Source organism: Penaeus chinensis, chromosome 35 (assembly GCF_019202785.1).
Source record: "Penaeus chinensis breed Huanghai No. 1 chromosome 35, ASM1920278v2, whole genome shotgun sequence".
Lineage (NCBI taxonomy): Eukaryota > Metazoa > Arthropoda > Malacostraca > Decapoda > Penaeidae > Penaeus > Penaeus chinensis.
Window position 1 is genome coordinate 33,891,965 of NC_061853.1, and position 22,500 is coordinate 33,914,464.

General features: G+C 35.9%; 2 protein-coding genes across 6 annotated transcripts in view; one reads left to right on the forward strand and one right to left on the reverse strand.

Annotated features, from left to right (window-relative positions):
* The window catches only part of LOC125044018, a 22,482-nt gene extending 13,613 nt beyond the window's left edge, over positions 1-8,869 (reverse strand). Inside the window, exons 1-5 of one of the 2 annotated variants that reach the window (XM_047640445.1) lie at positions 8,656-8,869; positions 4,420-4,594; positions 2,608-2,753; positions 996-1,196; positions 1-883 (exon numbers count right to left, since the gene is read on the reverse strand). The exon at positions 1-883 is cut by the window's left edge and continues 1,760 nt beyond it. In XM_047640445.1, the coding sequence (XP_047496401.1) occupies positions 1-883; positions 996-1,196; positions 2,608-2,753; positions 4,420-4,594; positions 8,656-8,707 (1,457 nt within the window). In that variant the 5' untranslated portion in view covers positions 8,708-8,869. Of the gene's footprint in view, positions 884-995; positions 1,197-2,607; positions 2,754-4,419; positions 4,595-8,655 lie in introns of those variants that run through there. The other variant, XM_047640447.1, reaches the window with a different exon arrangement.
* Positions 8,870-9,114: 245 nt separating this feature from the next.
* Positions 9,115-22,500, forward strand: part of LOC125044209 (sodium-dependent phosphate transport protein 1, chloroplastic-like) — a 14,206-nt gene continuing 820 nt past the window's right edge. Inside the window, exons 1-10 of one of the 4 annotated variants that reach the window (XM_047640723.1) lie at positions 9,115-9,398; positions 11,507-11,655; positions 15,029-15,224; positions 15,370-15,529; positions 16,018-16,130; positions 16,383-16,520; positions 16,700-16,901; positions 18,547-18,691; positions 18,942-19,056; positions 20,933-22,500. The exon at positions 20,933-22,500 is cut by the window's right edge and continues 820 nt beyond it. In XM_047640723.1, the coding sequence (XP_047496679.1) occupies positions 11,624-11,655; positions 15,029-15,224; positions 15,370-15,529; positions 16,018-16,130; positions 16,383-16,520; positions 16,700-16,901; positions 18,547-18,691; positions 18,942-19,056; positions 20,933-21,088 (1,257 nt within the window). In that variant the 5' untranslated portion in view covers positions 9,115-9,398; positions 11,507-11,623 and the 3' untranslated portion in view covers positions 21,089-22,500. The remainder of the gene's footprint in view (positions 9,399-11,506; positions 11,656-15,028; positions 15,225-15,369; positions 15,530-16,017; positions 16,131-16,382; positions 16,521-16,699; positions 16,902-18,546; positions 18,692-18,941; positions 19,057-20,932) is intronic. The other 3 variants (XM_047640722.1, XM_047640719.1, XM_047640724.1) reach the window with 3 other exon arrangements.

Sequence of the window (22,500 nt, forward strand, 5' to 3'; positions counted from 1 at the left end):
AATGGCAACTGGCCTGTAGATCTCCGCCAGCATTTAATTACACCACTGACCCCACCTAAATAGGTATGAATATTCCCTAGCAGATATTTCTGCATGGAAAGAAACTTTCCTCTGGGCAAAGACTTGTCTGTTTCCAAATGCTTAACAGTTTCACTTGTTTTTGATAGAATGGTGTTCATCAGTGAGACTGCACAGAGCCTACAGCTCTCATTTTCAGACTCGAGAAGGATACTGAAAAACTTTTCACCTAATGGACTTGGAACTAGTGCTACTTGGACACCTCTTAAACCTTTCTCTGCCAAATATCTCCAAGGCTTCTGGTATTCCAGAATCCTGATTAACATGTCTATGATTAACATGAAATTTGATGATGCTCGGGGGGAAAGAATTTCATGGATGGAAAATAGGTATGACTTCAGGAGGTCTGGACTGTATCCTATTGCTTTAACAAGGAGGTCCTTTCCTTCTTCTAATTTCCATGGGCTTTCAAGACTTGATAGGATCTTGCCAACAGCCCAATTGTTGGACCAGATTTCACCCTGTCTCACCACTTTTTCTTTGAAAACAATGCCATATTTATAGCTTGTACACAAGGTCAGCAGGAGCCTATGTACTGCAGTTCTGATTTGTTCTTGTTCCTTCATTCTTTTTGCTGCTAATTCCTCATCTAGTTCAATACCTTTTTTAGATATACTGCCTGTGGGTCCAACCCATCTATAAAGCTGTAAAAGTGGCCCTGTGGTAGCTGGTGTGAACAGGTGAACCTTGTTGGTTTTGCTTACATGAGGATTATACAACACAGAGTCCATTATCACTTTTAACACATTAAGGACAGTTTCACATGGGTCCCACACAAGGCCAGGAAAAACTGATGGCAGCAATTCTGTAAAAAATAATTAGCAAAATAAATATGAAAACAAACATTAATGTATTATTTCACTTGAAGTAGTAAGATAAGTAATATAACAGTACAGAGGGGGGGGGGGGGGTCTTACCTGCATTTTGAAGAAACTGCTTGACAAGAGTCACATCATCTGGAGCGTTCAGGAAGGCCAAAAGAAAGTACATACACCATGCACGAACATCTCTAGAAACTCCACTCTCTCGACGGCTCAACAGAATATTTAAATTCATTCTCTTCCAGTCTAAATTTGTAAACACCTCAGTTGCAGTTTCGTATCCAATCATAACCATACCTGGTGGAAAAGAAACCAACATAAAAAACTTTCATCAGCATTTCTGAAAAATTTGTCATGTGAAAAAAATAATCTAATAAATGTTAACTCTGCCTCTAGATGGCATACAAGTCAAGGGAAGCCAAGAATGGCCATCTCACCAAGGATATACATAACATGCCACATTAGTGTTATTGTCATAAACTATAAAACAAACCAGGATATTGCCTTTGCCTTTGTGACATCAAAACAAAGCTGCCATTTATCCTCATTTGGGATAGGCTCTCATATTAATATGGAGTCCCATAAGCTAGGCTTTATGGCATTTAAGCTTGCCTAAGGTATTAGATTACTATTACAATAAACACTGCATCTTATAAAGGAGGGGGTTATTTTCTATCCTACTGGTAAGACAATGTCCTGTAATATATGCTTGCCAAAATGTAACCAAGCTTAACATTACTATTCTTTTGTAATGGGTCCTTTTTTCTATTAAGATAATTTGGGCAGTAGTTAGTAGGTCCTGCCTGAATATCAATTTTCTGCCCCACTCTTCTGGTCTTGCGCATCTTTAATTTTTGATACCTCAAGCATGCTCTAACTCTGGAGAAGCTTCATCTAATTCATCAGGGTATGGCCACATTAGTGGACTGCAAGTTATGGACCTCAGAAAAGAAAACTTTGGCCAAATGTAGTCTCCTTCTAGGGCCCTTTTGTAAGCCTACATGGATCTGGCTGGGTGATCAGGAAATCTCTCTGGTTTAACACACTTAACCATTTCACTCTGGATGTTTTAAAGAATGTGCGTTTCTTGTGCATGGGGCACTTGTCCTCAAGTGGTAACTTTGAATGTGTCATCGTGAGAATCTCTTCTCTAATACAGTTTCTTCCTAACTCACTCACTCACTCGCATCTGTGGCTTTCCTCAAGGCATTGATGAAAATTATAAAATATAGGTAAGGAAATGGAGTGTCTGCTTAGCAAATGCCAGCTTCATTGGTAAAGTATGTACGATTACCTTCTGTAACAATTTGTAATTCTACTTCTACTGATGGAATCATAGGAATTTGTGAATTATACAAAAATGAATGACTGATTTTTTTTTTTTTTTTTTGACTTGAATCCAAAAACTCACAATGAGAATGTGACTTGAGATGGCTGGCCATGTAGGCTACTGTGATGATCCTCATATGTTTTTAGAATGGTTATCACAGAAATGCTACATTATGCCTGGCCTGATATAGCATTGGAAGTAGTAGTAACAATTGTGACTACTACCTCTAATGACAATGGAAACTAGCATAAACAATAAAAATAATAGCAATATCAAGAAATGGTAATAGTAAAAATAATAATGGTAACACTAATAAATATAACATAATAAAAATAGCAATGACAATTCCAATTATAAATACAACAATCATTACATTACCTGTAAGGCATTGTAAAGCTGCTCTGCTATTTTTATTTATACTGGCTGGTGACACCAACTGGTAGAAGTGATGAATATGATCATGTAGGAGTTCTTGAGTAATGAAGACACCTGTCTTTCTGTACTTCTTTAGCTCTCCTGCAATACTGCATAAATTAACAAGCATAAGTGAAAGCTTACCGAGTATTAAAAAAAACATGGAACTTCTAGATATGCATAGATACTGTTAGACTGACATTAATTAAAAAAAATGCTTAGTTTGTATTTTACAGGGGGAGAGAGAGAGAGAGAGAGAGAGAGAGAGAGAGAGAGAGAGAGAGAGAGAGAGAGAGAGAGAGAGAGAGAGAGAGAGAGAGGGGGGGGGGAAAGGGAGGGGGGAGGGAGAAGGAGAGGGAGAGAGAGAGGGTGAGGGGAGAGAGAGGGAGAGAGAGGGAGAGAGAGAGAGAGAGAGAGAGAGAGAGAGAGAGAGAGAGAGAGAGAGAGAGAGAGAGAGAGAGAGAGAGGGAGAGAGGGAGAGAGGGAGAGAGGGAGGGAGGGAGGGAGGGAGGGAGGGAGGGAGGGAGGGAGAGAGAGAGAGAGAGAGAGAGAGAGAGAGAGAGAGAAAGAGAGAGAGAGAGAGAGAGGGAGGAAAAGTGGGAGAGTGAAAATTAATAAAAAAATTATGATATATACTTGGAAGTATGTATAGCACATATGGCATGTCTCCGGGATTTGTGGGCTTTGAACAAATATCCTCAAAGTCCAGATTATACCAGCTGCGAACAGACCACCAAGGCATCTGTATGGTTGCCACCCACTGTTTAAGACCAGCTCCTCCATGGCATTATACCAGATGCCGACCATGCACAAAGGTTAGCCCGATAATAATGGGTGACAAATGATCCTATCATGGCAAATAATCAGAGATGATAAGTGGATGTCATTTCATGTCACTTATCTATATCTTGACTGCCGGGAAGAGATCTCACGCATGGTATTGTGAGTTGGCTAATCACTGAAGTGCAAAGCAGAATTCAATAATACAATTGATTTTTCTCAAAATATTTCTTCCTGTTCTAGGTTAATAGTTTTAATTGTAATATCCTCTATAGTCAAATATATAAACATTTCCTAAAACCTAAGTAAACTGTTAACAAAATTTTTGCTATAGCATTTGAGAACAGGAATATCCTTTTAAATCTTCATTCCAATAAAACGAATAACAACACATAGCTTGATAATCATAGAAATGTACACATACCTTTGAGCTATAAATATATAAATCAAATAATCTTTTACTGCACATTAGTCCCTCACACATGCTGGGTATATAGATGCCTTATAAAGATCGAAACATAATTACCCATGTAAATTAGTTATTTAAGTTAAGGACTGTCTAAATACCAATATATAAAATAAGAATAAGCATCCTCCTGGATTAGTTGTGTCAATACATTAAATCAGATTTGGGTAGGAAGGAAGAAAGAGAAGAGGAAGAGGAGGAGGAGGAGGAGGAGGAGGAGGAGGAGGAGGAGGAGGAGGAGGAGGAGGAGGAGAGGAGGAGGAGGAGAGGAGGAGGAGGAGAGGAGGAGGAGGAGGAGGAGGAGGAGAAGAGGAGGAGGAGAGAAAGAGGAGGAGAGGAAGAGGAGTATGAGGAGGAGGGGGAGGAGGAGGAGGGGAGGAAGAGGAGGGAGAGGAGGAGGAGGAGGGGACTAGGAGGAGGGGAGGAAGAGGATTAAAAGAGGAAGAGGATGAGGAAAAGAAAAGGAAAAAACAGGAAGAAAAGAATGAAGGAGGAAAAGACTAAAAGAATAAAAAGAATATATTACTTACTTCAGGAGTATGTGACTAAAGCTGGAAAGAATGACTGCAAGTTCATTTGAACTGATATTTTCCTTCCGCAGTAACCTCGTAATATCCGAACATTCAGGGGAAACATAGAGCAGTTCCTCTATGATCTCTTGGGGATTACTACTTTCTTCAACATCCTTGTTGAACTGTTGCAGAGCTGTAACGTATGAATATATTAGCAACAGAAAATGAACTGGTTATTTTAAAGTGAGGCTTTTAAATATATATTACAAAATAAGTTGCATTTCCTTGTGTGTAAGGTCATCCCAAAACAATACACAATAAATAAGCTGCATAAACAAAACAAAAATACAAGTTATTGTGATTATGCAACCTATTTCATAAGCTGACCCCTATTTGGCACAAATTATAAAAGCTTTCAGAAAAGAAACTTCACACATTGACATAAAACCATTTGCCTCTAGATGACATGTGAAGAATGGTGATCTCATTAGGGATTAGGTTTCACTGTATGATCTGTTTCAAAACTACAGACTAGGACACCACTGGTAAGCATGTTGGGTAAATATTCAGAATACCTTCACATGGTCAATCACAACATTATTGGTATCAATGCATTTCTCTGACTCTCTACTACCCATATATGTAGGACATATGCTTTGAAACCCCCCCAACCCTCACACTCTTGGCCACGATAGCGGGGTAAGGTATGAGAGGTATCATAGAAATTTTGCTCCAATATGCGGGAGTACAAGATGCTGAGTCTGTCCTATGTTTGTTCCTGCAATACATACATGGTGGATTTTTAGTTGTCCAGGGCTGGGGCATTTGACAATATATTGACCAATTTTCTGTATATATTCATAACTTACCCAGCAATTTCCCTGGTACCATTCATGCCCTTCCCTGCTATCGGGGCCAAGATTGTAGGGGTTTCTGTGGCATAATTTTTATATATATATATATATATATATATATATATATATATATATGGGTAACAGAGAGTGAGTGGAATCCATCGATACTAATATCTTCGTGATCGGTCTTGCAAAGGCATTCTGAATACTTTCTGCATGCTGATTGCCTGACATGGTGTTAGCCATGATGTTTATGTGCAGCCCTACAGTTTATGCCTTTCTCCATGCATGAGGCTGCATGTAGCTCTGTAGACAACATGATGGCTGAGATTGTCATGTCCTCCAGATGCTATCACCAGGCCATCTATACTTAACAGTGTCATGGCCCATACAAATAGCATAGTCAAATGTAGATGCTAGAAACGGCACTCTGTCTGCCTTGCAGCCTATGGCAGCTAGTAATGGAGGACAAAATGCCCATAACAATTCAAGGTGTAACAAATTATTGCTACCATTACCTTGCCCTGAATGAAATGACTAAAACTTATCAATAAGAAATTTAATTGATTCTCAGATATGTCCAACAATTAACTCTTGCTTGGAGGGCAATTCTAAAGATATTTACGCAAGTTGGGGTTCTGGTGTCGGACAATGTTAATATTAATGTTTATTTTCCGAGTTATGACACGGAATATGAACATATTTGTAGTACTTTACCATTCCAAATATAATAAGCTGTTTATACAACCGAAAGAAATACTAGTTAATATTTGAACAAAGTGAGACGTGTACGAAAGTTGCTAGTCCTGCCAGTAAGTTCCATTGCTTCAGCATTCAGCAACCCCATATGCACATACTTACTCTCCTCCTCACTTTCTCCCCATCTCCCTACACATCATCATCATCACCATCATCAATATTACAGCATACTTAATATTTGTGTGCATGTGTGCGTGCATGTGTGTGTTTACGTGTGTGTTTGCGTGTATGTGTGTGTGTGTGTGTGTGTGTGTGTGTGTGTGTGTGTGTGTGTGTGTGTGTGTGTGTGTGTGTGTGTGTGTGTGTGTGTGTGTGCGCGCACGCATGTGCGTGATGCCCACACAAAGATAAACATTTATACACACAGATTTCAAGCCCTATTTGTCAAACAAGGTCATGTAGTGGCAAGGAGAGGGGTCACATATATCCTAGCGAGGAGCTGTGGTGAGACTGGGAAACAGGGGAAAATAAATCTTAGGTGAGAGAGGTAAAAAAGGAAACAACATATATAAACAGAAATTATAACGAAAAAGGAGTGTGAGGAAAGGAAAACATATGTATGTATAACTTTTATAGATATATATGTAAATGTATTGATGCGAATGTATGTATGTATGTATTTGTATATGGATATGAATATGTTAATCTATAAATAAACATCAGTAATACACTATTTGAACATTTAATTTTTCATTTTCATTATATTAATTTATCTTCTTTTTTGAGGGAGGGGGGGCATTTACATTTTTTACTATGTAGAATATCTACATGGTGTGAGTGTATGCCAGGATTGTGGCCTTATGGCCAGGGAATCTATTTGATATTTATCTGACACACAGCCATGGTGAAAAACCTAGAACCCAATGTGAAAAAAAGGTACGAATTATAACTTGGAGCCTTAAATTATTTGGAATCTTATACCAAGGACATCCCAATATACGTTTTGAAATACCTTATGTATTATGGTGTTCTCAGTTACATATTAAAATGCAAAAACTAAATGCTAGAAACTCTCTTAACCCATTGGTGATGGGTGTAGAAAACTATAAAAAAAAACCTACTCTCTAGCGAACCACGGCAACATGCCGAATTTGAGCGCGTGAGTTTGGTACATCAAGCCGAATCACTGCCTCCAAGCGCACGCCATATTTCGAGCGGTTTGTTATCACGCCTATAGGCGTGACCCTTCGGGGAGGGGTTAAAAAGCCAGGAAAAAATGCAATTTGCAGCAAATAACACACTGTAAAATCTGGTTCTACAATAACGACTTAGAGATGAAAACAAATTTGGTATTCATTAATATTTACTATAGAAAAATAAGAAAAGGGACAGAACTGTGACTGGGCATCTCTTTTTTTAAGAAATGTACTTATTCATATATTCCATTAACTGCTATAAATATTTGTTGAAAGGGATATGACTGCCTACAGGATTAAGGTTTCCAGTATTTAAAGTATATCACAAATTGAACTTTGTAATCCCTACAACAGTACCTACACACTGTTGAAAAAAAATTGGAGTATGCTGATAGAAAAAGCATCATAATAAGAGATTAATAGTTATATATCATTTTGAAGGATATCAGATCAAAGATGCCTACCAGATACAGCAGTCATGAAACTCATACTGTCATATACAAACACTGTACCAAACCTAACACTTTCATTAATGACAATTCCTGCATAAACTGAAAATAACAGTCATCTGATATAGAACTATGATACTTACAATTCAATTCAACTCCTTCATTTATTGAAATGTCAAGATACATGGTATAACATTTTACAATTTTACGAATTCATTCTGACCAAATCATACAACAAAATGAATTCTAAATCTTTTCTATAAAATTCATGTCCAAGAAAATGGTTAAGATGGATGAGATGTTTTGACTGTTCCAAATACCCACTTTGTTGTCCATCTCATCCATCTCACCCTCCTTCATAACAGGGTGAGCAGGACAAGATGATGTCACAAATGCATGTAAACAATGGCAGTTGCAGGCAACCTTAAGATATTGGCAATTAGATTTATGGCCCTTTAATATTGTTATCATTGAGTATTTTTGGTATTTAACTGTTGCAAGTAAGTTACCTAAGCATCAGAAGAATTGCAAAACTTACACAGTGTGTAAAATAAAGACACAGGTATGATAAAATAATGAATATTTACTTCTAAGTTGGTTGCACTGTGAGGATTCCAAATGTGGCCTCGTTGTCCTGCTGATCATGACAAATTGCTTAGGCAAGTAAGACAAACAATGCCAATTGCAGCACTCGCATAAATTTACCTTAGATTTCATCTACATATCTATTTTATGAACTCAATCGCAAAAGCCTGATTGTTCTACACAAAAACTGTGACCAAAATAGGGTAAGTATGGTATTGTGACAAGCAAAATCAGTATCTCTTATCATAGAGTGGCATATTATTAAAGTAATTTTTATTCACTGCAAAGAAATACCAATGTAACTACGAAAAAGCAAGGATAATAAGGGTGTGATTCAAAGCCGCAGAGAACTGAAACACTATAACTACAATTTCTTTGCTGAGTTCATAAATGGTAATCTTGACCCTTTAATCTGTCATAAATTCATGGAATACCAAACCACCATGTATCATCATCACTAAGATCACTTACCAGCTATGGGTAGATTCCCACGAAGCTCTTGTACCAAATTTAACGCTCTCATCTTGATATCCTCTTGTTTCTTTTTCTTTCGTAATGTTTTAGACTAATATCCAGCCTATATCACCCGGAGCTTTGCCTCATGTTCTTAAATCAAGGCCAATGTTCCGATTTGTTTCTTGTGAGCACGAGCAGACCGACCACACGTGCGGCAGTGTGAGCCAACTGCGAGGGCTCGGCGGAATAACTTATTTCTTCCTAATTTTAGCAACAAAGCAACTTTTAATAAAATATTTATAATAATTTAATGATAATATTAAAATAAACACATCAAAGCTGTATTTTTTCTTATGGTAAAATTAAGAGGAGTTTCCGTCCATATATTTCGGCAGTATGGTGACTGACTTAGAAAAAGAAGTGAATTGTGATTGTTTACAATGTCTCTTACTTCGAAATCGTGGGATGTTGGCATTGCATGTCATTATCTTATACAGTGACACATAAATATAACCAAACTAGAGGCTTAATAAGATCTCCATGATAAATATAGAGTGTGCATATCTGTATAAGTACAATTTATGACATCTAACTAAACAAATTGCAACCGCAAGGAACGCCACGGAATCGAACACAGAAGAAGTTTGACGTGGGAGATCTGCCAACTCGACAATATTGATATTGTTCTCTTCGTGGCTACTTAGAAGAGACATTCAACAAGCATAGTGGTGACCACAATGGAATGAGAGATCACAAAGGTATGTCTGTAGGAACTAATCAGTTTATAACCATCGAATGATATATTAGCCTTTATTTTCTCCATGTAACTGCACAGGCTGCAGACCTTAACCATAATTCTGGGAACTTTTATCTGAACAATTCTCTTTCTGAGGTTATTTTGTGCCATATTGTATTTGGCATGTTTTAATGTTCGACGACCATGGCTTTTGTAAACAATACAAGGACTCAATATTTTGATGAATATAAAGGCACTGGTAATCATGTTTCTTTAGGTATGAATGGAAATGTGACCTTACATTCAACCTGAAGAGCCTTACTTTACCATCTATTGAAATGTAAACACTCTAAGAACCATTTTTCTCTGTAATGTTCATCAAAAATACAATAGAGGTTGTAAAACTCCTAAATTCCAGGAACTCCACCATATTGTTTTCTTCCAGCACCTGGAAGAAAACGATGCCAAAATGTTGGGCACAATTGTAGTAGATGATGTATTTGAGGGAGTTCAATTGAGCTAATTAGAATTGTCCTTACTGCGACATGACAATAGACACATTGTGGGTTGATAGAGCCTGTTAGAATAGTAATAGATGGTTGCATAACATTATAAACTGAACCTAAGGATAGGCAGTTGAAATTCAAATCAATTCCACCATGGCTAGGTAGGAAGTCAGTTTCACGGCAAAATATAAGGGAATAATGACGAGGACCTGTGAATAGCAACCTTAATTCCTTTGAAAAATAACAGACAACTTGGCCTTTCTGGAACAAAGTGACTATATTTACTGTGACGTAATGTGATATCTATTGAATAGAGTTACAAGGGATTCTGGTTGTGTGTGGTTGTGTGGGAGGAATTCCCACTCAACCCATGGCAGGGTAGAGCGCACGACCGACATATGAGAGCGCCCTATTGGATCTCCCTGAAAAAATAGTCAATAATTGCATTATGATACCATAAATATTGCCACAGCTTTTTTGGAGATCTTGTTCGCATTAACCCCTTAATGACGAGTCACGTCTATAGACGTCAAAACAAACTGCTTGAAATGTGGCGTGCAGCTGTACACCGCGGCGGCGAGCCAAAGCGCTACAAGGCGGTGATTTGGCTTGATGTACCGAACTCTCGCGCTCAAAGTCAGCACATTGCCATTGATTGCCAGAGTGTAGAGTTTTTTTTTTAGTTTTCTTCACCCGTCACCAAGGGGTTAAGACCTCATCCAAACTTGTAGTAGGTTCAAATATTTGCTCAGGCTCAGTCTTGCGAGAACATTCAAGGTGACAAATTTTGGAGACCAGGGTGGGGGACAGAATTCCCCCCAAAGGGTGTTTCACGTCATATGACACAGAAATGCTTACCATGTCATTCCAGCAACTGTCATGATTGAATTCAGATTTTACTCATATTGAGTAAACATCATTTGATGTACTGCTAAGAAAGGCACAGAAAAATTTTATACACCTTTCTAATAGAAATTCTTATCAAGAAGCTTATGATGTGATTTGTAACTAATGAAAATATAAATCCATATCTGAGACAGTGCGAGATATATCTGAAAAATATCACACTCTGATTGGTTGATGGGAGTGTATGAAACTGTATCAGGGTAGAGGCATACACTTTGATACAAATTAAAAAGACGTCAGCTGGTTCCAATAATGTGTGCATGAAGGGCAAACATGTGTCAAAGTGTTAGGGGTTTTGGAAATGCTACAAAAAAGACCTTATGTTAAATAGTGATATATTGCATTACATTAGGTTGGTGTAAGACATTCAACAATAACGCAGGCAATTAATAGCCATTTTGATACCATTTTCTTTCACATTTTCGAGTTGTAAGAAACCTATAGAAAAATTATTGTTACAAAATACCACAAATGTGTTTTATTCATAGTCGGCAATAACAATCTGTGATTGTGTTTTTTAGAATGGATTTCATCTAATAGACAGTAATACTGATTATAATGGGTAAAAATTTTTCCTGTATGATGTATTTTTAGTCTGAATTACAAGGAATACCATAGTAAGCAGAAAAATGCCCTCTTCACTATGTTTACTATGAATAGTTTTGACTCCATAACCAAGGTGAGGCAAAAGTTCCTGAGTTCCTTAATATAAAACCAGGGATTCAAGAACTTTTTTTCAGAGTTCAAAGGCCATCTGGACTAGATGAAGTAATATCAGATTGTATCAAGTCGTACCATTATTCCAATAAACGTTGTGGGACTCCATCAAGATCAGATGGACCAATGTCGGGCAGTCTGCCCATTTAGGTATGATGTAATGAAATTTTGTGGGGTTTATAATTTCACTACACTTTGGATTGAATTACTATTTTTTGAGTGATAACCCACCAATTTTTGCATTTTTTTTTTTTCTTAAATAAAGCACCAAGTATAGGAGCAAGAATAGCCACATTTTTTATTAGCTTTTCTCTTTTTCTATATAATGGCACTTTAAACATTACTCTCTTAATCTGCTGGATCCAGGTGACAAGGATGTCTTGTCATAAAGATAATTGGCCAAGGGGCAACTGACTGGAACGTCTTATCATGGAAAACTTTGGCTGAGGACTGGGTTGACGGGAGCTTCTTGCCATGGCATATTGTCAAGTGGCAGCTAACAGGAAAATCTTGCCATGAGTGCAGAAAACTTTTGGAGTGAGATTGATTGAGTGGACCTTTTTTAAGGGACTCTTGTTTTATGTAAAGGTTTACTGGTGGAACCTATTCTGCCCGCTGTTACTCGTAGCTCAAGATGTTAAAATTAAATAATACAAATATATAAAAAAGTGGCACAACTATTATGATATTACTTATTGTTACTGTTATTGCACAGAGTGTAAACTATTTGGAGAGATAGTCTGGAATCTGCTCAATGAAGATAGTCTGTTAACATTTTGATACAGCATACCAAATGACAAATGCTGCAGACCTTGGAAAATAGTAAAACACAAAAACACATTTGCAGAAAAAGAGCCAATAGCCTTGCAAATGGGAGGCGAGGAGTCTTGATCCTGCACCATGAGTGGTTGTGTGGTCGAGCCTACTAGCCACACACCCACGTGAGCCTGGCATCTGGATCCAACCGGTTTAGAGTTTATTGATTTATTGATTGATTGATTGATTGATTGATTGATTTAGCTATACCCTTCAATCTTCCATTCTTTTATTCATGCCTAAAGAGAACTTACACCCCCCCCCCCTTTTTTTTCTTTTTTTTTTAATTCTAAGGTTTTAAGGAAATATGTTATAAAATTTACAGTTCAAGGGTAAATGATATTTAAATTTAGCTTATAGCAAAGTTCATTATTTTAAACCTAGCAAGTTGAATTAAGCCTCATTTTGATTTAAGAAAAAAAAATCCTTAGATTCATTTGGGATCTTCTGAATTTTAAGAACAATGAGATGGAAATTATGTATTTTATGAAAACTTAATCCCATACCTACTGCTCAAAGAAAAAAGTGAAAAGCTGAGATATTTGCATTTGAAAATTAGATATATAAATTTCATTTTTCATATTTTTCATTGGTTTTGCATTGTATTCCACAAAAAGATACCTGTTTTATGTCTGGGTGTGCTTTTACAAAGATTTGGCTGTCAAAATACTTATAGATCAGCATAAATGACATTGTGCATGTACCTGAAATTCCCCCAAAACATTAATGATAAATAGAAAATTTGAACAATAAAATAATTATGACAAACATTACATTGTTTGTAATTTTCCAGCAGGCTGAGTTTGTTATCTGAAGTAAAATGTACTCATTATTCATAATATTCTCTACATTTATGTATGTGCATATATACAAAGTATAAAGAGCTTATAGTTCTTACCTTTACTGCATAAAATAGGCGGCAACATGTTGGAATCAGGCGATAGGTGGAGGTGCTGGGTGTAGGCTGGTGAAGGTGGTCTAGTTAAAAAGGTAGAAGTCATCCTCTTAAGCCATGTCATCTTTTGTTTCATCATAACTACCATGACAGTCTTCCCAAATTTTCTGGGTTCCTTCATCCTTAACCCAGTGCCGCCGGGGAAAATTAAAATAAATGGGGAAAATGCTGTGCCTATTTTCTATATTTTTTGTGAAATGTCTGCCCATAGATGGCTCTGCTAGTGCTTAGCCACAAAGGAGTCAATTAGTAGACCTTGTGACCGTACCTGATTTGAAATGTGGGAAAAACTTATTTTTTACTAGTGCTTTGAATATTGAATATTCTTATTATAAACATTATAATTATTATAATGTTTTTTAACATTAGTAACAGCAAAATAAGATAACGTAAAATATTTTGTGAATCACAGAAAAGGGTGAACTGGCAAGACAGGCAGTACTCGTAATTGGCTCATTGGTGACTTGGTACAAATGTAACCATCTATGTGTAAAAACAATCAAACAAGTACTCACAGTGGGCATAGCACGTCCGTACACGTCATACCCGTCGGCATTGGGTGAAGAGGAAAGTGAACTATCATAATCCCAATCATAAAAAGATAAAAAAGTGCATTTTAAGAAAAGTGAAGTCTTACAAGGGGAGTTTGACCAATTTGATTTCTGCATCACTTAGAGGAATAATCTTAACATATGTAAGAGAACTGTTTATTTACCTATAATAGTTTTGGGATAATACTAGTCTTCATAAAAGTGCAGTTCGGTTTTTAGCACTTATCAGGTGAGGAGCAAATGCAGTGTTCTCCCTATCCTTTTGAGGGCATCAAGCAGAATGAAATATTGTGCTACTATCACCTCCCTGAAACTGCTCTTCATTTTGCAAATGACAAAAGAACATTCTCAGAGGGTGCTCGGTTGCATGCCAAGGGTCAAGAAAGGTCACATCATTTTTTTATAATTCTTGAAAAATTTACTCTTCACAGATCTAAGAATATCTCTTAAAATTCCTAGAGCACCCTGATGTGCAATTTTAGAAAGATTCGTCAAGTCCAAAAGTTATCAAATATGCAAAGATCTAAAAAATTGTAAGAAAACCTGAAAGGCATTATTCTTATAATTCCTAAAGAAAGATTTTATACTTATTGCATTGATGTAGAATTACAAGTACTGTACAATAGTTATTTTCTGTAAAACACTTCTGCCCTCAAAAAAGAAAAGAAAAAAAAGAAAAGAAGAAAAAAGAAAAAAGATGAAATTGGAAAGGAACTTAAAAAAACAAGTGAAAAAGAGTATAGTTGTATGTGGTATTTTATTGATATTTTATGTTAATGTTTGCACATTTGTTCTGGTTGCGGTTGTGTGTTTATGCTTATGGCTAAGTTATTGGAAGGCTCATCACCTGCTATGTAGTCATCACAGTATTTTGCACTTATTTGTCATAATTGAGTTTAAATTGTTTTCTGTCATGTCATTTGCACTTGAATGGCTTTATTGGGTACCTTTTCACAGCTTATTTTGATATTGCATATGAGCTATGTAGGTTGTTAATATAATAAGGTTCAACCGATTTTTAAAAAATATGACTATATATATAAAATGTTGGCAATAGTTTGCATGAGGTAAAGAAAATAACATGTACTTCCATAGTTCATGCCTCTTATTTTTACTGTCTTTATAGCTTGATAAGATACTTGGCATTTGTTTTTAAAAAAATCTTGCAACATATAACATGAAAAATATATTTTCATCTCAGGATGAAGTTCCAATGGCGTTCATTTGGATACAAGTCAAAGGTGGTGGTGTTGTGCTCTGTTGCAAACTTCATCAATGCGGCAGACAGAGTGCTCATGCCTCTGGCCATTGTGCCTATGGCTAATGAATACAAATGGAGTCTCTACTGGCAAGGATGGATTTTATCTGCATTTGCATTTGGTTACTTCACAAGTCAGGTTAGTCTTTTCCTCTCCATCTTTACAGTAGTATTTTGGTCATAGCTTTTTATTAATGATATATCTAGAATTTCTTTTTCTTTTTTTATTTCTACAGGCATATTTAACAGTGATTTCATTTCCATAAAGAAATACCTTCTTCTAGATAATCGGGGCCAATGCAGTAAACAAATATGGAGGGCGGAGGGTGCTGTGTTTTGCAGTTTTGTTGTGGTCGCTCTCTACCATTGTAACACCTTTGGCCGCTGCTTACTTACCGGCCCTAATTACTGCAAGAGTTATTTTAGGTTTAGGAGAAGGACTTGGTAAGTCTTCAGACTTTACTTTCAATCTTATATTCATTTGATATGAAAACATTTGATAGAATATACATTAACTATCTTTAAATTCAATTTTAACTTTCTGGTATTGGATTTGCTAGAGATTTGTTGATAACCTTGATTTTTTTTCTGATCTAGATGTAATCCTTGTAATAACAAGCAGTGTTCTATCACTATTTTAAGTTCTCATGAGGTTGACTGGCTGTCCATAATATCTTTATATTGTCATTTAAAATCGAGATAACTTTCAGGCACGCGGGATATCCAGCTCACAGTATAGATTTTCATGGGAAAGAGGAATAATTTGTAAAATATACTGGGGCATTCACCACACATCTGTCGAAGGCAACAATCACTGTGGTATTAAGGCACCATCCATCTATTTATATATTACATAACTTTTGCATTTACTTATCTCTTAAAAGATGAATTATTTCATTGTGTTTTATATATTGAATTGATTATCTTTTCAGGATTACCCACAATATTCCAGTTATTTGCACAACACATTCCACCTGATGAACGGAGTAGAGCTTTTGGTTACATGGTTGCTGCTGGGTCAGTGGGACAGACTGTTGCATCCTTGGTAAGTGGGTGATTTCATTGTTTGTAGTTTTTTGGACAGCTGTATATAGACTGCAGTGAAATAGAAAAATTTAAATTGTTATGGATTCATAGCAATAAGAAAGTTCATAGTTTACAAAGATGCAAACATTTATATGAAAAGAGTTGAAAGAGTATTGTGATATGTCTTATAGAAAATACTCTTTCTGTCTGAAACAGAGTAACATGGCTTTGAAGAATCCTGAATAGCATATGATTTCTGATTTCTTTACAGTTTGCACCACACTTGGACTGGCATGTGTCTTTTGAAATATTTGGATGCATAGGACTGTTATGGGTTGTTTGCTGGCTGCTAACATACCATGATCCACCAATACATGCAGATGAAGAAGGACAGCAACTTCTTGAGAAGGTATTTGCTATATATTTTTAAGTTGTTTTGAATTAGGATGTATTTTGTCCAAAAAGGCTGTAGGAAGAAAGAATATATGTGTGTAGTTGCAGAGACTGATATATCATCAATTAAAGAATCAAAAATTAAATAGGATTAGCACATTACAGAGAAATTCATAATTTTTATTAACATTCCAGGAAGTCATGTGTGTTTCCTGGATAGAATGGATAAGTCACTGGTCATTATGGTCCATTTATATAGCTCACTTTGCCATGAACTGGAGCAACTACATCATAATGCAGTGGCTGCCAACCTACCTTTCACGAACGTTAGGGGCCAACAAGGAGAGTATGAGTCTCACAGCAGTGCCTTATATAATCAGCTCACTCTGTGGAGTAGGTAAGCAGATCAACTTGTAATGTTTTCTTGGTTACATATTTGTATTTGTTTTTATTCAAAAATTCCATAAAAAAACTGTCTTGTTATTTTTTAACTTTCCTGGTGGATAACCAGGAACCAAACATTCTTATATGTTGCTATTGCTTTGGAGTTATGATCTGAGTCTTTATGTTGCATACCACTGCTCTGATGTTTGAAGGCAATTCTGTATATGTGTGATTATGAGAGTACAGTGAAAATATTTGGTGAAAGTAATTAATGCCTGATAGCCTCTGCTTGTTAAGGTAAGCTTACGAGGCACATGTAATACCAGTGTGATTAAATTTTTACTACTATATTCAAGTAGAATACTGTTATGTCTGTATTAGTATGGTCTAAAATTGCCATTCATGTTTTCTATAACACTCATTATTTAGGGTTAGCTTGTTTTTTACTCAAGTACAACTGCTCACGTATAACCTCATCTTCTTGGGATTTTAATTTGAAATTTACAGCTTCCCAAAAATATTCCAGATTAAGTATTGATTATAGAAAATTAAAAGATTACTATATGCATGGAAGTTGTTCAAAGATTTTTGCATTTTGAGAAATCAAGAATTAAAGTATGGATACTATCTACAGTATTAGTTTAACATGTTGACACAGAAAGATACTTTTCAGTATATCTGTAAAAAACATTTCATGGTATGTGTTAATGATTTTATTAAATTATTCATATATTACACTTGTTGCAAGACCTCTGCTTCTTCCACTATTGCATTGATTATGATCTTTACATATGTAGGAAACTTTATATCTTCATTATTCGTGTTAATCTAAATACTGTAGTAAGAGAAGTTTTGCTTTTGTTGGTAATTGCTCCAGTTATCTTTACTGCAACCTTTCTGTCTTGGCAACACATTTTTTTTCTTATGCTCCACATCTGAATTTCATTAGATCTAAATGAAGGAAGATGTTAAATATGATACAGAAAAATTATGCTTAATTTGGAGGCTGTAGGAAATTCTTTGAGAAAGAACTAGGTACCATTTAGTTGTTTGCTAATACATATTTACCTTTTAATAGCTAGGTGAGGCAAATATTGTATCTAGTAGTTTTTTTTTTTTTTTATCTATCTCTTAATTATCTCTTAACTCAAGATCAGAGTAATATCAATATATACGATGATGAGAATATGAGAGTAGACAATGTGATAATGAAGGCTGCTCTCAAGTCTGCACGCCATGTTGGAATGGAACTTCATGCCTCTCACAGTGCTAGTTCTCAAGCTATAGCTTTCCAAAGTCAGCCTATACCTTCACTAAGCAAGATTTGATTGAAAATCAATAGTTTGCTTATCCAGAATCAAAGGCAAAAGGGGAAAAAAATTTACTGCACTTCTAATTTTTGGCTTGTGCAGGCAGTCTTGATGTGAATTAAGCACAACGGTCACCACAGTTCAATTATTTGCCAGCATCATTGTGCTAAAGCAAGGAACCATATATGTCATGTTGTGCTTTGAGTGAACCTGGCCAAGACACTTGTGTTGTTTTAGAAGGCTTATTACATCATAGGCTATACACAAATCAAAAACATTAATACATACGAATATGATTTTCCCCGCTTGGCTATGTGTTCTTTCTTATTGCCCTTAAATGTTCTTCAGCTTGGGGCCACATTGCTGACCAGATGATCAATGTTGGGTGGCCTGTCCTGAGAGTACGGCGCTTAATGACCTTTTTTGGACTTGTTGGACCGGGACTGTGTCTTGCTTTCTTCCCTGAAGTCTCTAACCTGGTGGTTGCAGTTCTGTAAGTCTGCTGTTGATCAGATACAGGATGTCATTTGAACATGAAATTTCAGTTTAATTTTTTTTTGTGTGTGTGTCATAATTTTATTCTTTTCATATTGTGGATTTACATGATTATTTGTTTGAGTATTCTCCATATGTTTATTGTTATTGCTTTATTTGACTATTTTTACAAACTTATATTTTTTTATGGTTCATTCATGTAAGATTTATTGCTTCATTTGTGTTCACATTTTCCTTTTTTCCTGTAGGGTGATATCACTGGCTATGGGACTTTGTGCTGCTAATTCATCTGGACACTTAAGCAACCATGCAGATGTAGCACCAAATCATGCTGGCATTACATTTGCCATTTCAAATACTATAGTAAGTAAATTACAAAATGTTTTTTTTTTAGTGATGCTCTACTCTATTTTATCGTTTAACTCATTGACACTTATATGATTTGTTAATATATGGGAATTAGTATAATATCATATCAAAATAATAATTACTTAACTTTAAGCATTTTCTGTTTCATAAGTTTAGTTTTAATAAGTTTATACTTTTATCTATGTATTAAGAACAACCTTATAGTTTAAAGCAACTCATTTTTTTTTTTTTTTTTCTTATAATAAATGTTCAATCTGGGGAAGGTATGTATGTACATTCACAAAAAAATTCTTTTTACTTTTTCTGACTTAACAATATGATATGACAATAAAAATGGTGGGGAAAAGTGCTGTGAGCTCGACCTTCTATTGGTATCCCTGCTAACATAATATTATTTATGATCCAAGAAACGTAAGTCCTAAATAAATCCCATGGTAATAACAAAGTTGTCAATTCAAGCAAAGGTTTGAAATGTCTAATACTTTTAATATTTTGTGTTACTGCCGCTAGCTTAGTAAACATTGGCAAGTCTACATCGCATAGATGCCACTAACACTCCCATTAACTGGCATCTATCTGCAGAGTGCAATTGCTCTCGTAATTGCTTAGTATATGACCAAATGACAATTGGATATGATATTGGGGGAAATCTGCCCTTGGCTCCCCAGACCTTCTCAAGTTTGGGTGCATATAGCACAGTGTAATCTCATGGTGTTGCTGAAACTATGCCTTCATGACACTGTGGATAGGGTTGCTATCCTGGATGAGGTAAAATGGTTCCGAATCAGGGAATACCATGGCCCTCACCAGTAGTAGAAACTCCTCGTCCAGGATTTCCACGTATGCAGACCCTGTAATTCTGCAGGGCCAGACATCCATGAGTTCCCCTACCTTGCTACTGTGCATCCACCCAAACAGTGCAACAGTTTCTGTGTGCTGTAGTGTAATGGCAAGTCCCGTTGGATGGTGCCAGCAGAATAAAAGGAGTCCACATCCTACTGCTTGTGATTGTTTCGATTTCGTCTACTATCGAGTAAAGATATTTTTTTTTAGTGAATGTACATGTCATGCCCACTTTGAGTTTAGTGTATTAATTGTCTTTATACATAGATGGCTCCACAAGTACTTAGTCACCAAGGAGGTAATTACTAGTACTACTAATCTCACCTTTTCCTAGCTTTTTGGATGTATGTTCTTTTATATCATATTGCAGTTAGCAATACTAATAACATTCTAGTATATATAATGTCTACAATAATGATGACAACTTTGATATTGATGGAATTAGTTAATCCAAATCTTCCGGTTGGCATGAAGAGATGACGGCACCTTACTGGCCAATGTTCCGGCCGTCATGATAGATGACGGCACCCTTACTTCCGGCCATCATCAGTGATGACGATCTCGGTTTCACTTTTTTTTTTTCGGGACTTTCCTTCGTGGGAATGGAAAGTCCCGAAAAAAAAAAGTGAAACCGAGACTGTCATCACTGATGACGGCCGGAAATAAGGGTGCTGTCATCTATCATGACGGCTGGAACATTGGCCAGTAAGGTGCCGTCATCTCTTCATGCCACCCGAAAGATTTGGGTTAAAAAACATTTTCCCAATAATTCAAGGAAAGAGTTAATCAAGCGAGGTCACAAGGTCTAGTAATTGACTTGTTGATGGCTTGGTACTAATGGAGGTATCTGTGTGTAAATATGTTTCACAAACCAAATCTACAGTAAATTTTTAATTTTCCCAGTGATATTGGTTTATTATTCTTAATAAAGCATTATTATAGTATAGTTTCATAACCTGTGAAAGCAGTTACTTAATAGTAGAAAATCTACCAAGAGAAAGTCATGATAGAATTATTTATGTTACAGGCAACAATACCAGGAATTTTGTGTGGTCCACTGACAGCTGAATTAGTGGTAGCATCACATGGTCGCTGGTTTCCAGTTTTCTTCCTTGCAGGGACAATCAACTTCACAGCTGCTATGATATACTATACTCAGAGTTCTGCAAAGCCTGTTCTATGACACAAAGAAAATTTACATAGCACAGAGAAGTGATTACATCTCTCTTTTTATGGTAGTTGATACTGACAGACACTGACACTATGGTGCAGAAAAGTGAATATATTGTAGTTTTTATGGTGGTCGTCAAGAACACTCATAGCACAGAAAAATGAATATATTTTACTTTTTACAGTGATCTTCATTACACTTAATTACCATAATTTCAAGGGATTCATGGTTCTGAACAAATTTGTACTAGTATATATACTTCATCCCGGATATTATTTGTTTCTAGCATGTGTCCTTCTTTCATGGATTATGTACATATTTCAAGATCAGAAAGATGCAAAATAGAAATAATTACCTTCACTAAGGTAGTTTATTCTATATTATTGTGTGAATAATTTCCCTTCTCTTTTAATAGTATAAGGAATAAGGAGTTGTATTTCATGTTAGGATAAGTTGCATATGTTCAATATGATATCATAAGTATTTAACTTTTAAATCAGTGTGCTGGTGGTACAGGACCTTAAGAAATATCTTTAGGAAATAGGATCATGTGTTCACTCTGTCTTTTTTTCTTTTCATTTGGGGGTGCCAAAAGAATACATGCACTTTTTCAAATTCTTGCATTTAACTTCCAAACTTTTAACAACTTGTAACTGATGAAAAAAATACTGTGATATTGTATCAGGTGTTCTAGAAGATATGTAAATGATATTTTATTTTTATTTTTATTTTTAACAAAATGTTAGTTAAAGAAAGTTCTCTCTCCATAATAAATGCAGTTGTAATGGTTATTCACAAGGATGGCTTGATTGATTAAAAATTTGAAATGAGGTAATTTACTGAAACAAATACACCTTTAACTTTGCAGCAATATATGCCTGAAAGAAAAGATTAAAAATGTAAACAATAATATTTTGATTTTTTTATTTACAGTTAAAGAAATGAAAAAATATATAAACTAGTAAAATGTAAACGTGTATATTTTGATATAGCGTGTGCTTTAAAATAAATATTTATTTTGTGTATGTGTGTGTTTGTGCGTGTGCGTGTGTGTGTGCGTGTGCATGTGCTTGTGTGTGTGCGTGTGCGTGTACGTATTTGTATGTGTGCGTGTGCTTATTTGGTTTTGTTTGTTTGTTGTGCATGCATGTGTGTATTCTTGTGCGTGTGTTTCTGTGTGTTAAGAGTGTGTGTGTGAGTGTGTGTGCGTGTGTGTCTGTGCATGAATGTAAATGTGAATGCAAATTCCATTAAACTGTAAATAAATTTCACTTCAACAATATAATAGGAAACTGTACTATACTTGGAAAAATTTAGTACATCAAATGTGTGTGTCCATCTTTGGTATATATATTTCATAGCTTTATAATGTATATAGGAGTGAACATATTTTAAACGTGTTGCTCGTTTGCCCAAGGGTCCAG